Genomic DNA, 18,698 nt, shown 5'->3' with positions numbered 1-18,698 from the left:
GAAAGGGTCGCGGAGGAAGACGGCGATATTACATTTAGAATAAATTCTGGAATTTTCAAAAATGGGAGAAGAATTAATAAAATTTAGTTAATAATTATGTTAAAAGTATACAAAATTTTATTAATTCTTCAATCATTTTTGAAAATTTCAGAATTTATTCTAAATGTAATATTGCTGTCTTCCTCTGCGACCCTTTCACTTCTTAAAATTTGCATAATTGTGTTAAACTAGTATAAAGTAGTGCAGCATTTGATTGCTAATAACTCTGATCAACACTTTTAGTGAATGCTACAAATTTAAAATAGAGTTTGTATATTTTTAACGTAGTTATTAACTAAATTTTATTAAAATTTATTAGAAGACACTCCGACAGTTTTCTTGTTAGTAATACTTTTTCAGCACTATCCTTCACTACTTGTTGAAATTTATTCTATTGATATTCAATGTCTGTTTGGTAGTACTGTAACAGGGTAAAACAGTTTCTGAGCTCAAGTTGAAACTCTTGAATAGTAGATAGATTGAAAAATTTCTTGGTTGTGTAGTGGCATTGATGTTTATGCTGTGTTTTCTTTTTAAGTTGAAGATGTAGGAAGGTCTGGAGGAAAGTGATTAGATCCAATATCAGCTCCTTGATAGGTTCAGACATCTTGAAGTGATGATCTCCAGTAGCTGTTAATATAGATAAAATCAATTTCATTGTTTGTGTTGCCATCAGATGAATGCCAAGTTTTCTTATGTATACATATATGTGAAAAATACATATTTCCAATGCACAAATTGTTCATGCTGCAGAACAGCAATAGACATTCCCAATTATTATTTGTTTGCACTCATATGGACTATGATGTACTCCAGGCTTATCCTATTACTGCCTAACCGAGTGTTCATGTCACCCATAAGCAACTTCATGTCATGACTAGGAGTCTTATTTAGTACATCCTGCAGATGGTCATAAAATGCATCTTTATCTGTCTCATCAGCATCTTCAGTGGTGTCTATGCCTGGTTACAGCAGATTTTACATGTTGTGATTGGAATGAAGCTGTTATAATTCAGTCATTGGCAGATTTCCAGCCAATCAGCACTAATGCTATCTCCTTTGACAGGACAAGCCCCATACCCATGGGCGTAGCCAGGAAGGGGCATGGGTGGGCATGCCCCCCCCAGTTAACCTGATGCCCTCCCCAGAAAATTACAGCCAAAAAAGTGTTGAGCCGATTTGCAAAAAGAAATAAAAAGCTGAAGCTAATTTAATTGGGTGTACTGAAACTCTACACCAGGCATAGCCAACATACAGCCTGCTTAATGAATTTATGCGGCTTGCAATTAATCTCTGAACATTGGGCTTAACTTCAAATAATTGCTCGAATGGATCCATGATAATTCCTTATATCCTTACAATGTGAAGTTATAGAAAAGTTGAGAAATTCTTACCCCTAAAAAACAAAATCAACCAAAAAAAAAAAGTCAACAGCATTCTGTGTGCAATGTGAAAAGTGTATCTGTAATTTCTATGTACAGTTTAGTCTCTCTATGGGGTGATGCCACAATAAGATCTCGGATCATCTGAAAATCTTGCTAGGGCCATCTCTGGTTCAGTCAGTGAAAAAAGTTTTCTTTCCAATTCGGCCTGGAGGAAAAAATTGTTGGCACTATGATTAAAGAAAATTTCATATTTTGTGTGTGTTAAGTTATTGTCAATTCTTATGGAAATTTCATTTTAATGAACAATAATTTGAAATAATTCAATTTTGTGTCAGGTTGGCCTCTACTAGGCCCCCCCATAACAAAACTCTGGCTACGCCAATGCCCACATCTCTTATATGATCTTCATTATGACTAGAATACAGGATGGTTTTGCCTTCACTAATAGTTTTGCCATTTCCTGTCCATCTTATCTCACAAATTCTGAGGATTTATATATCCTATTTATCAAATTCCCTGAGAAACTGGGCCAGCCTACTACACTGGTACAGTGTCTATACATTCCGTGTTTCAATTTTACTTATGATATTGGCACTTAGTATCAAATTCTCTATCAGGCAGATTTTGTTCCTGCACCATCATAGATGATGAGCCAATAGTATCACACTGAGAGTTTTGGTTTCGCTGAAGTCTGCTTATTGTTTCTTTAGTGGTGACAGTTTCTATGGGATGAGGTTGCTGGCCCCCACCCCATAGAAACTGTAGAAACTTCCAAGGTTTCATAAGATATCAATTTACTTAATTCACTCAGCAATTGACAACCATAAATTTGATACAAACTTTGTCTTATAAAATAAAAGATTTCAAAAAAAAGCAGCCATGCTATGTTATTTATACAGTAGAGCATCGATTATCCGACTCAATTGGGAACTCAGGTTGGTCGGATAACTGAAAAATCGGATAACCGAAAAAAATATATTATTAGTATAATATATTAGTATATCACTATTAACCAACTTTGCATTGAATTTTCATCGATGTTAAGCCTAACAAATTTTTATTTTAAATAATAATCGTCGCTATCGTATCATTAAAAATTATTTTGAAATTATTTTATTGCTCACAAAACAAACAACCACTCATAATTAGAAAATTAAGTCTCTTTTAAATACTGGCTGTCCTTTAATGGTCGGGCCATGTTGACAGCTAAAACATGCAAAAAATTTAACAAAAATAATATTAAAGTAGCCAAGACATAGCCAAATATTGTAGTGCCACATCACTAATGGACATTTGAAATTTGCCAACTAGAACGGTCGATTAACTGATGTGATGGTTAATCGGGGGTCAGATAATCAATGCTCTACTGTACTAAGGTTAGGATAAAAGCAATGCTTTTGATTCCTAACCTTACCTAATATTCTTCTTAATATACTTCATGAATACAATAGTGATCTAACACTTCATCTGTGGCTTAATAATTATTTCTTGTTAACATAAAAAATTAAAATAGGTGAATACGTTTTTCTTGATTTTGTTCTTCTATGCAGCATTCAACAGAGTTCTATTCTCAGCAGCCTTTCTTCTCCTTCTCCTCCTCCATCTTAAATCTCATAATGTAGATTATGTTGATGACATAAAACTGATTTGTTCCGATCCATCAATTTTATAATTTGACATTCACTTGATGAAAAATTATTTAAATCTGATAATCTGAAAATTAACATAAAAAAACTGTGGTTGTGTGTTTTGCTTTGATCTGCAATCCTCCTTCACCTACTTTTTACATCAATTCTGTTCCTATTAATTATGTTACATCTTTTAACAATTTGGGGATAATTTTTGGATAACAAACTTGCTTTTAAAAATCACATTGATAGGTTGGTTAAATGTTTAGCTATCAGGTGCAGAATTTTTGGCGATTTTGTAATCCCATCTTTTGTAAAAGTGCATTGAAAAACTTTAAACAAACTTTCAGTCTTGTATTAATTATAGAATAGGCTGGGTTTTCCATCATTCTTCAAGCATATTAAATATTTTGATCGTTTGTTATATTACAAATTTTTTAATGGTCTCATTTTTCAGATTGGCTTTCTTTGTGAATACATCCAAGAAATCTATGCCCTTCAACTTGCATTTTTACACCTTTTTTTTTTTGCCTGAGCTTATCTGTTTTTCTTTTTATCATATTTTTCACAATTTAAATAATTTTGATGATCTATTATTTATCAATTTATCAAGTTTTAAACTAAAATTTATAAAAAAAAAACAGTATAATTTTTAATATTTTATTTTTAATAATTTGTAATTATAACTAATATACAATGTACAACTGTTAATTTTTGATGTATTTTACTTTTTTAACCGTGTAGTTTATTTTTTATGTATACTTTTTGATTACTTTTGTTGTTATTTATTTGTTCATCTTTTTTGGCAGAGGTGGAAATCATGTCTTTCAGGACCTTTCCTTTATTTTATATAAAAAAAAATAAACAAACAACAACATAAAAACTATAAATTTATCCATGAATTCAAGGATTACAATATTCAAATATAGCAATCAATAATTTGATAGGAAAAAACTGCAAATTTATATTCAGAGGAATAAACTTTCTAAAAATTACTGAAAATTATTCAAAGAAACATATTGATAAAAACCTGATGAAAAAAATAAAAAGATCCAAGGAGAGTTAGAAAGCTATGTCACAAAACATTTTCATAGTTAAACTATTAACTAAACATTTTGGAGTGACCAAAAATAAACTACTAATTACGAAAGTTAAAATCTAAACAAAAAAAGTTCACTAAAAATTTTTATGAGGTTATGTTTGTAAAATGTAATATAAATCATAATCTTTAAGTACAATCTTGGGGAATACAATGTAAAAGAAATCTAATGCCCTTTAGTTTAAATAAGAACATTACAAAAATGTTTTAAATTTAAAAATAAAAATTTTTACATATAAACATTTTGTAATTATATAAGCATATTAAAATGCAAAAAATTATATATTAAAAAATTTTAAAATGTTAATATTATAAAACATGTTTAAAGTAGTCAATAACAATTATATACAAATAAAAAACAGTAAACAGTATATACATTGATTTGAGTCCAATGGTTTCACTAAAAATGAACTTCACTTATAAAACACAGCATGGTCTTAGTATGTATGGGTTTGTTTTTTTCATGAATATCAAGTGATTAAATTAACTCACTCTTAGTATAAGACTGAGTTAATTTAATCCTTGATTCTGACTCTCAAGTCAGCAAACCATGCTTTTCCAACATAACTTTTTGAACACAGATAGCTACTGACTCATTGTGATGAATATCTTGGTATGTGTTTAATTTTCTCAAGCAGTGTATTCAATACAGTATAATAAAATTTTACTCTAATATTCACAATGGACCATACTCAGAAGACCCTCCCATATATTAGCATAATTTACAGTAATAAATATACTCATAAAATGATTTAAATTCCTGAATATTCTGCTGATACATATTGACAATTGTGTTACATTTCAATAAAGAAATGATGAAGTTAAAGGGTAAGAATAAGTTAATTAACTCGTAAATGTTGAAAACTTATTTGACAAAGTGTTATCAAGTTATTCAAAATTAACTCCAATTAACTGTAAGAAAATTGAATTAAAGAAATCAACTTATAGCTAAGCATTATCATCTTTTAATATTCCCCACATATTCTTAAGATATTGCTCAGAAGTAAAAAAACATTTCTTATGTTATCTTTTATTGACATAATCAAGAATTACTATCAAACACTTGAATTTTTCATTGAAAGTGAGCAAAAATTGGAATTTGATGAGATAGAGCCAGATTCACTATAATACCTCTTGACAATAAAAATTTACTGTACTGAATATCAGAAGACATTTTTATTTAATACAATCTTTTATTTTACCAAATTTCATTAAATTCTGGAAAGATCTTTTGGATATGGTTTCATTTCAGATACACTGGATTAAAATGTTATTCATTAAAGAAAAAACAAAATGTTTTTCAGTTAATTGTAAATGGTTGTTTAAGTATCTAGTAATTCATCTAGGACTATTCGAGTGGCACAAGTTTACATAGAATTTTCTTTTATGTAGTACCTGCTGACATGCAGCCACTATGCAATCAAATACAACATGATCTTGTTTTATCAAATAAACAATAAAAATTTTCTGTAAGAGTAATTAAACAAGAAGATAATTGCTTTTTTATTTTTAATTGAAATTAAAGGATCAACATTCTAAGCTACACTATGTTGACAAAACTATTGGGATAAATATAGGAGGTGATGAAAGTAGCTTTTATTAAATAACGCTTTTTCAATATCAGTGGTGTGCTGTGACATTTGATGACAGGGAAGCTGTGTTTCTGTAAGAAGCCAACTTCCAAGGGCAATCAGTTAATTCTCTAAATGTACAGTAGATCCCCCTATAAAACCGTTTCCTATAGTTATGATTCCTATAAAAATTGTGGCATTATCCGTAAACAACGGTAAAAATAACTCCTATAATACGTAAAACGTCATCGGGCAGCCGAACTACTTACCCGCCGTCCGTAGCGCCACGCTACGGAGAGATTTCTATCGTCTGGACAGTATTATATAAATTATATATAAATTAGGTACTGTACATATAATTATATATTAATTATATATAAATTAGGTACTGTATATATAATTATATATTAACTTAATNAGGACCAGGTGTCCACAGAAATTTCCAAAATTTACAACTTTTTGGTCACTCTCGTTGAACTGGAAAAATTTCTGTTTATATTACATCTAATATTATGAAGAAATCAGTCCCCACTGTACAGTACTTGGTTAGAGATTGGGTCGGTTAAGTTTTTAAGTAATATTCCGGCTCTTTCAGCAGGGTTTTATTTTGTCCCTAATTCCCTAATCTCTTAATTATTTAACTACTTCTTAAGTAGAAATAAGTCGAACTGGTTACTTTGTACTGTACTTGAATATTTGTAGTCTTGGGAAAAAAGTGGAAAGGCAAATTTTTATGACAACTGGTATATAAATCGTAAATTTAAGGAAAATAAATTATAGAGCTTTTTCTGTACCTTGTGCATCTCTCTTTCATTAAATTTAGTTGTAAATGATGCTACCAAAGTAACAGTTAATTTTTTAACATTATACAAGAATTGTACACATTTTTTCTACATCCTCTTATAGATGGGACATATGAAATCGTAATATTACTGGTTTAACATTGAAATCCGTAAGTAATATAAGATGGGAGAGTGGAATAAAAGGAAAATAAATATATCATATATTTTAATGGATTTTTTAAAACTCTTGCCAACTATACAGAACTATCATAAAAACATACCAGTAAATTCTTATCGGTTGGGTTAAGTTATAAATCTATTCATGATTCACGTAATCGGGCAAGTGCATCCAAATATCTAGCAGGCAGGCAGCTAACAGCCCAGAACCAGTCCTGGATAGAATTGGAAGCGTTATACGTATGTAGCTTCCACCCAAGGTCGTAGGCTTCCACCAGCTAAACCAGGTGAGGTTGGTGTTCTGTAAAGCGCATGCGCAAATCTGGCTGTTCAGAAGCTGACAATATAGCGCTTCCATTCCGCCACTAATATTCGAATATACAATAGCAATCTTATTTTTTTTTTCATATGTAGTATAGAAATTTGTAATAAGATGCATAATGTTTATAATAAAATATTGTGCAATTATTTTCATATAATTAAAATTGATATGTATTTATTTTTTAGAAAATACAAAGGAAGCGGCGCATCCACTGCTTCCAATGACGGCACACCATTGTTCAATATGGTATTGGGCTGTCAGTGGCTTGAATTACTACATCGACTCTCTTAGGCATGCTTTCAACCAAATTCTGATAGGTATATAGAGGACATTCCTCCATTCCTCAAAGATAGCCTCAGTACTGTTGGAGTGAATAATGGGCATGTTGATGGCACTGAGATATGGCATTCTAGTTCATCCCATAGCTTCTCGATAGGATTATGATTTGGACTTTGGGCTGACCAATCAAACTTGTGGACAATTCTGTTCTTCAAACCACTCCTCAACTCTGTGCTGTAAAGCATGATGCTTGGTCATGTTGACAGAGGCATGGAACTGAACCAAGGTCATGCCACATTGTGATCAATGTCTCTGTACCTAATGGTCCTAGTCCTTCCCAGCAGAAATACCTCTGCATCATAAAGTATATACAAAACTTCACTGTTGAGACAACATAGCTGCATATAAATTGCTCTTCAGGCAACTATCACATCAAAATATGACCATCGATTCCGGTAGATCAAACTTTTTTGCCAATTCACAAATTTTCATTTTTGTATCGAAGTCTTTAATAATGTTAACTTTACATTCCAAAGATAAACTTTTTCTTTTCTTGTTTGATGCAGAATCAGTTCTACTTCGTTTGGATGACATAGTAAAGTCTCTCGAGTCTCCGTAGATATAACAAACAGAAATAAATAACACAAAATAAATTGTAGCTATGCGTCAATTCCATGCGACATTTCCGAACATGTAAGCTGAACAATAGTGTGAGGGGAGTGAGTAATCAAGAGTTGCATGGGCTCAAACAAAAGACGAATCGGCGAGATTTGAAAATCGCATAACTCCGGGTTTGCATAAGTCGAGGTATTACTGTATTAACACTTTCTTCTGCTCACTGGCAGTTTAAGAATGAAGCACCAAGCACTATTGCAGTCACTACTGTTCATTTATTGCTGTAATGTTCAGCTTGTATGCAGCTACTTGTCCATGGTAATCTTTCACATGTAGTTCCCTGTACATGAATATTCTAACATTATTGGATGTTCCAATGGCTTGTAAGACCTCCTAAATGACATTTTTTGGGGATGTTTGACAGATGTCAAATGAATGAGTGTGACACTAACTAATTGATTTCAAGAAAGTGCAATAGAATGACAGTGAGAGTTTAAATTTTTATTTGTGAATGTTAACTCTGATTTATATGCACAATGAGACCTAAAAGCTGGAAATATTGGATTCATCTTCTAAAATCATTTGAGAATTCCAAAAGATGAATCAAATATATTAGTAATTTAAAAAAAAAAAAATCTGATAAAAATTAAAGTACAGTAAATCCTCAATTTAACAAACCCCAATTTAATGAACTTTGGATTTAACAGGAAAAATTTAAACCTTTTTATTTGCAAATAGGTCATGCTAAAAAAGTGGGTAGATGAGTCAATGAGTATAAAGTACTCAATGTATATTATAACATTATTTTATTCATACTTATACATTATAACAATATTTTAATACATCTTGTACATTTTAAGTTTGTTATTAATACATGTTTTTAATATACAATTTAATAGATTCTTGAAAATAGCAGACATCCCTTCCAATTAGTCTAATTAAACTAAGGGTTTACCATATTAATATTTCTCAAATTTCATAACATAAAATCACTCACTTTATTACTGTAATAATTATCAACTGTATCACAATTAAAAAATATATATTCAAACTTTAAAAAGCAAAATATTTTGTTACTCTGAAAAAAAAAGCTTAGTAATAATACCATAATAAACTAGAAAAAGTTTGAAAACTTTCATTTTCATTACAAAACACTATCAAATTTGCACAATAGGAATGAATAAATTATATTAAAAAAATTTCCAACAACAAACTTGTTTTTGAATAAATGCATCATCCTGGAAAGATAATACACATACATAATCTTTCCTTCACTCTCTATGTATAGGAGATGTTGATCCCAAAGTAAACATTCATATTTTTATTTATAACTCTTCAGTCATTTATATTATTTTATTTTCTAGTTAGTTTATATTATATAAATATATTTTTTGTTTTTTGAATTAATTAATTCATAAATTAAAAGATTATAAATATCATAAAAAATCATTTAACAATATAATTTAATACTTGATAATGCCATGACATTTTAAATACCAAATTAGCACTTAGTTTAAATAAAAGTAAAATTTTATCATCATCAAATATATCATAAAATATATTTTGATTGTATGTTCTCTTGGAAACTGGCATAAAAATTATTATTGAGAACATATCATATAGGAACACTCCTCTTGATGGAAAAAGTAGATTTTTATTTTCTATAATTTACGAAGGATATGCATTTTGAGCATTACGCCCCCTCTTCAGTTATTATTAAGAAAATGGTGAAACTAAAAGTATAATTATAGTGACTACTGGAATAACTAATTGTTAAAAATTTAGAGTAGAACAAGTAAAACTGTAAAAATAAAAATTTTCTACCCCATGTTTTTAAAAATTAGTTATTTCAGTAGTCACTGTAATTATATTTTTAGTTGCACCATTATCATAATAAGAACCAAAGAGGGGCCTGAAATGCATATCCTTTGTAAATTATAAAAAATAAAAATTCCCTTTTTCCATCAAGAAGTGTGTTCCTGTATGATATGTTCTCAATAGCAATTTTATGCTAGGTTCCAAGGAACATACAATCAATTGAGAGAACAGCAATCAAGTATATTTTGATTCTTTTTGTAATCATATTACTGAAAGAATCAAAATATAAATTAATTTCATGCATTATTACACATAATTTGTAAAAACATTTAAAAATTTACAAATCAGAAATAAAAAAGTAAAAACCAGTAATAAAAATAGTTTAAAGCATTAAATGAGTATTTACGTAATAAGCAAGTAACTTTGATCAACACATTAGCACTTCTTTTAAGTGTGAGCTTTAGTGTGATGCTCTGATTCTGTTTGATGATTTCAAAAGAATCAAAAAGGACCAAAAAAGTTAAATTTTTTAATAAAAATAACACCCCAATACTGGTTAATATTAATCCGAGATCCACTACTTCACAACATTTTTGTCTGTTTTAAAAATGAATAAAAATGTTCACTTATCAAAGTGAGTAGTTCTTTTCTATTGCTGGTTCTTTGGTTTGTGAAGTAGTGGATCTCAGATAAATTTTTTAAACTATGAAAAGAAATATTTTATAATTTTACCTGAAAATAATTGAATCAAGATCAAATGGATATTCAATAATACCAGTTGTGGGCACTCTTACTCTGAGAATATCTTGTTGAGTGGGAAGGTAATCTTGAGCTGCTATTCTATCAATATCACTCAAGTAGCTTTAAAAAAAATTTTAATTATATAAATTTTAATAAATGCATTGAAACATTTTATAAATTATTTATTTTACTTTAAAAATTCCTTTAATAATTGTATATAAAAAACAAATTTGTAAACATATAGAAGTTAGTTATTTTATACTTCCAGATATTTTTAGAATATATTAAAATTATAAAATAAAAGTCCTTATAGAAAGACACCAACCGAATGCTGTAAATCAATCGGGCTATTTTAATGCTAAATTCTAAATAAATTACGTAATTAATTTGGCACTAGAGGTAAGCGTTAGGCGCCATCCCTTATTAAAATTAATAATTATAAATATATTAATTAATTTAAATAATTTGGAACCGCTGGGAGAAAAAATCGGCCCAGAGCGGAACTCGAACCCACAACTCCTGCTTACCGTGCAGATGCGATTGTTTATATAAAAGTCCTTAACTATCAAAAACAAAGAAATTAACAAAAGCAAATAATGTTAAAATATTAAACACCTTCAACTAAATCATTTATATTTTTGTATTTTATGGCTATTTTGATTCTACTTCAAATCAGTTACAAGAAACTATGTTGAAATTTCTCATAATGATAATCCTCAGCTTGTACTGTAAGTTGAAAATCCTCGATATGAAATTTATATAAAATATCAGAAGCAGCAAAACTAACAAATATTCATCAAACATAAATATCAAATATTTATAATTAAATCTAAATTTCATTCTAAAGTTTTTGATAAATTATCAAACAATAAGGAAAACTTACTATTTTGCTGAATCTGTGAGTTGATATTCTCTCCTTCTGTCATAACATTCTTGTATTCCTGAATCTGCCCAAAGGGATTTAATTGCATCCACATATGGCTTATCAAATGTTGTAACTGTTTCATAGTCTACAGTTCTTACTAATTCACCATTTTTCTAAATAAAAAATAATACCAAAAATTGAACAAAAAAATGAAATAAACTATCATTCTGTTATAATATTTAAATACAATAATGAACTAACTTTATAACAAACAAAATGTTGCTCTTCTGCTTACAAGAGTCATTATAAAAACTTTCCTTACTATAAAGTAAGTGCTTTTTTGATTTATTTGGTTTGGTTTTTTGGATGATTTTTGGTTTATTTTTGATCTTTAAAGTTCAAAAATAAACCAAATTCCAATTTGAATGTTTTCTTGTGTATAGAATACTTCCTCAAAATTCAAACTTAATCATTTGTGCAGTCATTCTATAACAGCTTATCATCAGTTTTTTTTTTATTTCCAACTTCTTTCCTGTTTCTTTCTCTTTATTCATCCAAGACTTCATATTATTCAATAAACAAAAGATGTTAGAGTAAGTTTTCTTTCTCTTTATTTTTCATTATCTATTTCCCTACAGACAATATTTTACATCTTTTACACTAAATCACTTAACTATTTGAACCTTCTTATATATATATATATATCTTTCTTTTCTGCCATTTGCATATTCACATCTTCATTAATTGATAATGATGCTTTTAGTCTATGAAATCTTTCTTACACCTCTTTACTGTATATTATAGTGCTTGGTGCTATATTCTCCTACCTCTACATATATCTTTTTTATGTTCCTTTATTCTTTGTCCCCAAGTTCTATCATTTAATTGAACCAGTGGGCATTAAGATTTAAAACGATAAAATTTACAAATGCTATTTGTTAATGACTTACACTCCAACTTTTACAAACATCCAAAAAACAGGAACTTCTTTTTGGCAGGAATAAAATGTGATAGAGGTATATTTGTGAATCTTGGTTAATAATCTTTAGTATAGTAATTTATTATTATATATTATTTAATATATATAATATATTAATAATTACTAATGTTAAATAATAACTAATAATAAACTAATTTTACTGAATTCAAAGCAATTTTGAAACTAATTTGACATATGATATTTAAAAACAACTTTTTACTGAAACCAATTTCAAGAATTTCCAGCTTTTGCAAGCACTAACTCTTAAAGCCAGAAATAACTCAGTAAACTACATTTAAACTTTCCTTTATTGTTAGAATCACTGACTATATTGACTATATTTATATTAAATAGTTCTTGACATTTTGGACAATTGAATTACTGATAGTTTCGATACACCTACAGACACGGGATTATAAAATTTTTAAGAATTACTTAATACATTTAAACTGATTAAAATTCAAGTTTTGTTCATATTAAATGAATAATCATTCCTATTACTTTATATTAATACCAGGAACAGTAACATTGATATGACATCATAATTTTTTTAACAGGGAATTAAACTACCAGTATGCACTTCTTATATTTTCATGCTTATATTTTGATGAGAAACTATTTTATTTTCATCAACATATATATTATATTTTTGTCCACTTTGGATGTTCTTGTGGACTAGGACTTGTTATACTGAGGTAAGAGAAACACAATTTCCAATTAAAATATATTTATTGTAACATAATCTTGATTATGTATCAACATCAAACATACAGTATATATTTCTAATTATATGCACAATATATTCATTATATATTTTATATTAAGTACGTTTAGTAATTTAAAAAAATAAAAGTACAGTAGAGCGTCGTTTATCTGAATCAATTGGGGACTAAGGTTATTCGGATAACTTATTTTTGGATAACCAATTATGTACAAAAAAATATGTTAATTTATCCCGTGTTGAAATTTTTCTCCGTTGCGTGTCGCTTTGCGTTGAATTTTCATCGATGTTAAGCCTAACAAAGACTATTGTATCGTTAAAAATTATTTTTTTATTTTGTACAAACAAAATAAATATATTGAAAAATATAAAAACAATAAAAAATTATACTTCAGAAGTTAATTTAGTATCAAAAACGTAAAATACTTGAGTAGCCGAAGACATAGCCAAAGATTACAGTGCCACAGCACTGGCAAAAATTTAAATTTTTTGACTGGAATTCCTTCGGATAACCGACATTTCGGATAAAAGACGCTCTACTGTAATGCCTCATCAATATTCAATTCCGACATTAAATACTAAATTTTTTAATATAAAACAAATGATATTTTTATCTATCATTTCAGTACTACTTTTTTTTTCAATTTGCACATTAAAATTATTTTACTTTATTTCTTTAAAACAATATAAATTAATATTTAAAATAATGCTTAAGATAAATCTTATTTAAATTTTTAAAAACAACTTACATGATTCCTAGGATCTTTATATGGGATTTTTAACATATCCATAGCTTTAATCATACTCTGCATTGCCATGAATATATTTTGATACACAAGCTTAATAAATCCCTTTTTATCTTCATCAGTATATCCAGATCCATGGATAATCCTCATCTGTTTAATAAATGTACTTTTACCAGATTCTCCAGTTCCTATCATAAAAAATGTTTCAAATTAATTTTTTAATTTAAAACTTAGTAAATAACTTGAAGAATTATTAAAAATACACTTCTTCAATAAGCTATTAACAAAGCNAATAAATAAACAAGTTCAATATAATTACCTCTGTTATTAGATTCAATAGATTCCCTATGCCCTCTAAATGCCAATTCTTGCTTTGATAAAAACATATAACATCGATTAGCCATAATTACCTTGTTATAATTTTCAATATTTATTTTATATTATTTACTAATGTTAAATTCTATTCCGTTCCGATTTCCAAATTGCTTAAAATATGAAAGAATCCGACAATTTTTTGTGTCTTTTGCCAGCTAAATTGTCAAAGCCATTCTTATTCCACACACTAATTTCATTTGAAAATAGTAACCAAGCCAACAAAACAAATTTTGCATTTTTATGCATTTACAGAGCCATTTTATCTTGAAAATGTCAAACAAATTTTTTATTGAAGCGTTTATATTTAACTTAGGCATTGGCCTTTCTCTTTTAATAATGTTTTCTTTTTCATTATATGATTAAGTTATAAATGTATTCGTGATTCACATAATCGGCCAAATATCTAGCGGGCAGGCAGCTAACAGCCCAGAACTGGTCTTGGATAGAATTGGATGCGTTATACGTGTAGCATCCACCCAAGGTACTAGGCTTTCACCAGCTAAACCAAGTGAGGTTGGTGCTCCGTAAAGTGCATGTGCGAATCTGGCTTTTTGGATGCTGACAATACAGCGCTTCCACTTCTCCACTAATATTCAAATATACAATAGCAATCTTATCTTTTTTTTTTTTTTTTTCATATGTAGTATAGAAATTTGTAATAAGATGCATAATGTTTATAAATTATTTTCATATAATTAAAATTGATATGTATTTATTTTTTAGAAAATACAAAGGAAGCGGCGCATCCACTGCTTCCAATGACGGCACACCATTGTTCAATATGGTATTGGGCTGTCAGTGGCTTGAATTACTACATCGACTCTCTTAGGCATGCTTTCAACCAAATTCTGATAGGTATATAGAGGACATTCCTCCATTCCTCAAAGATAGCCTCAGTACTGTTGGAGTGAATAATGGGCATGTTGATGGCACTGAGATATGGCATTCTAGTTCATCCCATAGCTTCTCGATAGGATTATGATTTGGACTTTGGGCTGACCAATCAAACTTGTGGACAATTCTGTTCTTCAAACCACTCCTCAACTCTGTGCTGTAAAGCATGATGCTTGGTCATGTTGACAGAGGCATGGAACTGAACCAAGGTCATGCCACATTGTGATCAATGTCTCTGTACCTAATGGTCCTAGTCCTTCCCAGCAGAAATACCTCTGCATCATAAAGTATATACAAAACTTCACTGTTGAGACAACATAGCTGCATATAAATTGCTCTTCAGGCAACTATCACATCAAAATATGACCATCGATTCCGGTAGATCAAACTTTTTTGCCAATTCACAAATTTTCATTTTTGTATCGAAGTCTTTAATAATGTTAACTTTACATTCCAAAGATAAACTTTTTCTTTTCTTGTTTGATGCAGAATCAGTTCTACTTCGTTTGGATGACATAGTAAAGTCTCTCGAGTCTCCGTAGATATAACAAACAGAAATAAATAACACAAAATAAATTGTAGCTATGCGTCAATTCCATGCGACATTTCCGAACATGTAAGCTGAACAATAGTGTGAGGGGAGTGAGTAATCAAGAGTTGCATGGGCTCAAACAAAAGACGAATCGGCGAGATTTGAAAATCGCATAACTCCGGGTTTGCATAAGTCGAGGTATTACTGTATTAACACTTTCTTCTGCTCACTGGCAGTTTAAGAATGAAGCACCAAGCACTATTGCAGTCACTACTGTTCATTTATTGCTGTAATGTTCAGCTTGTATGCAGCTACTTGTCCATGGTAATCTTTCACATGTAGTTCCCTGTACATGAATATTCTAACATTATTGGATGTTCCAATGGCTTGTAAGACCTCCTAAATGACATTTTTTGGGGATGTTTGACAGATGTCAAATGAATGAGTGTGACACTAACTAATTGATTTCAAGAAAGTGCAATAGAATGACAGTGAGAGTTTAAATTTTTATTTGTGAATGTTAACTCTGATTTATATGCACAATGAGACCTAAAAGCTGGAAATATTGGATTCATCTTCTAAAATCATTTGAGAATTCCAAAAGATGAATCAAATATATTAGTAATTTAAAAAAAAAAAAATCTGATAAAAATTAAAGTACAGTAAATCCTCAATTTAACAAACCCCAATTTAATGAACTTTGGATTTAACAGGAAAAATTTAAACCTTTTTATTTGCAAATAGGTCATGCTAAAAAAGTGGGTAGATGAGTCAATGAGTATAAAGTACTCAATGTATATTATAACATTATTTTATTCATACTTATACATTATAACAATATTTTAATACATCTTGTACATTTTAAGTTTGTTATTAATACATGTTTTTAATATACAATTTAATAGATTCTTGAAAATAGCAGACATCCCTTCCAATTAGTCTAATTAAACTAAGGGTTTACCATATTAATATTTCTCAAATTTCATAACATAAAATCACTCACTTTATTACTGTAATAATTATCAACTGTATCACAATTAAAAAATATATATTCAAACTTTAAAAAGCAAAATATTTTGTTACTCTGAAAAAAAAAGCTTAGTAATAATACCATAATAAACTAGAAAAAGTTTGAAAACTTTCATTTTCATTACAAAACACTATCAAATTTGCACAATAGGAATGAATAAATTATATTAAAAAAATTTCCAACAACAAACTTGTTTTTGAATAAATGCATCATCCTGGAAAGATAATACACATACATAATCTTTCCTTCACTCTCTATGTATAGGAGATGTTGATCCCAAAGTAAACATTCATATTTTTATTTATAACTCTTCAGTCATTTATATTATTTTATTTTCTAGTTAGTTTATATTATATAAATATATTTTTTGTTTTTTGAATTAATTAATTCATAAATTAAAAGATTATAAATATCATAAAAAATCATTTAACAATATAATTTAATACTTGATAATGCCATGACATTTTAAATACCAAATTAGCACTTAGTTTAAATAAAAGTAAAATTTTATCATCATCAAATATATCATAAAATATATTTTGATTGTATGTTCTCTTGGAAACTGGCATAAAAATTATTATTGAGAACATATCATATAGGAACACTCCTCTTGATGGAAAAAGTAGATTTTTATTTTCTATAATTTACGAAGGATATGCATTTTGAGCATTACGCCCCCTCTTCAGTTATTATTAAGAAAATGGTGAAACTAAAAGTATAATTATAGTGACTACTGGAATAACTAATTGTTAAAAATTTAGAGTAGAACAAGTAAAACTGTAAAAATAAAAATTTTCTACCCCATGTTTTTAAAAATTAGTTATTTCAGTAGTCACTGTAATTATATTTTTAGTTGCACCATTATCATAATAAGAACCAAAGAGGGGCCTGAAATGCATATCCTTTGTAAATTATAAAAAATAAAAATTCCCTTTTTCCATCAAGAAGTGTGTTCCTGTATGATATGTTCTCAATAGCAATTTTATGCTAGGTTCCAAGGAACATACAATCAATTGAGAGAACAGCAATCAAGTATATTTTGATTCTTTTTGTAATCATATTACTGAAAGAATCAAAATATAAATTAATTTCATGCATTATTACACATAATTTGTAAAAACATTTAAAAATTTACAAATCAGAAATAAAAAAGTAAAAACCAGTAATAAAAATAGTTTAAAGCATTAAATGAGTATTTACGTAATAAGCAAGTAACTTTGATCAACACATTAGCACTTCTTTTAAGTGTGAGCTTTAGTGTGATGCTCTGATTCTGTTTGATGATTTCAAAAGAATCAAAAAGGACCAAAAAAGTTAAATTTTTTAATAAAAATAACACCCCAATACTGGTTAATATTAATCCGAGATCCACTACTTCACAACATTTTTGTCTGTTTTAAAAATGAATAAAAATGTTCACTTATCAAAGTGAGTAGTTCTTTTCTATTGCTGGTTCTTTGGTTTGTGAAGTAGTGGATCTCAGATAAATTTTTTAAACTATGAAAAGAAATATTTTATAATTTTACCTGAAAATAATTGAATCAAGATCAAATGGATATTCAATAATACCAGTTGTGGGCACTCTTACTCTGAGAATATCTTGTTGAGTGGGAAGGTAATCTTGAGCTGCTATTCTATCAATATCACTCAAGTAGCTTTAAAAAAAATTTTAATTATATAAATTTTAATAAATGCATTGAAACATTTTATAAATTATTTATTTTACTTTAAAAATTCCTTTAATAATTGTATATAAAAAACAAATTTGTAAACATATAGAAGTTAGTTATTTTATACTTCCAGATATTTTTAGAATATATTAAAATTATAAAATAAAAGTCCTTATAGAAAGACACCAACCGAATGCTGTAAATCAATCGGGCTATTTTAATGCTAAATTCTAAATAAATTACGTAATTAATTTGGCACTAGAGGTAAGCGTTAGGCGCCATCCCTTATTAAAATTAATAATTATAAATATATTAATTAATTTAAATAATTTGGAACCGCTGGGAGAAAAAATCGGCCCAGAGCGGGACTCGAACCCACAACTCCTGCTTACCGTGCAGATGCGTTGCCAGTTACGCTATCCGGACCTCC

At 28.7% G+C, this 18,698-nt stretch overlaps 2 protein-coding genes across 5 annotated transcripts in view; both read right to left on the bottom strand.

Moving 5' to 3' along the window:
• The window catches only part of LOC111626254 (guanine nucleotide-binding protein G(q) subunit alpha), an 82,593-nt gene extending 68,631 nt beyond the window's left edge, over positions 1-13,962 (bottom strand). For all 4 annotated transcript variants that reach the window (XM_023369580.1, XM_023369585.1, XM_023369572.1 and 1 more), the window contains exons 1-3: positions 13,771-13,962; positions 11,340-11,494; positions 10,448-10,576 (exon numbers count right to left, since the gene is read on the bottom strand). In XM_023369580.1, the coding sequence (XP_023225348.1) occupies positions 10,448-10,576; positions 11,340-11,494; positions 13,771-13,962 (476 nt within the window). The remainder of the gene's footprint in view (positions 1-10,447; positions 10,577-11,339; positions 11,495-13,770) is intronic.
• A 3,528-nt stretch (positions 13,963-17,490) lies between these two features.
• Positions 17,491-18,698, bottom strand: part of LOC111626033 (guanine nucleotide-binding protein subunit alpha-11-like) — a 4,207-nt gene continuing 2,999 nt past the window's right edge. The window contains exons 2-3 of the mRNA XM_023369312.1: positions 18,459-18,480; positions 17,491-18,253 (exon numbers count right to left, since the gene is read on the bottom strand). Of these exons, the coding sequence (XP_023225080.1) occupies positions 18,121-18,253; positions 18,459-18,480 (155 nt within the window). The 3' untranslated portion in view covers positions 17,491-18,120. The remainder of the gene's footprint in view (positions 18,254-18,458; positions 18,481-18,698) is intronic.

Source organism: Centruroides sculpturatus, unplaced genomic scaffold, assembly GCF_000671375.1.
Source record: "Centruroides sculpturatus isolate CEXI.00-Female unplaced genomic scaffold, Cexi_2.0 scaffold22, whole genome shotgun sequence".
NCBI classification, from domain to species: domain Eukaryota; kingdom Metazoa; phylum Arthropoda; class Arachnida; order Scorpiones; family Buthidae; genus Centruroides; species Centruroides sculpturatus.
Note: the sequence above shows the minus strand (reverse complement) of the source record. Positions and strands in the feature narration are given on the sequence as shown.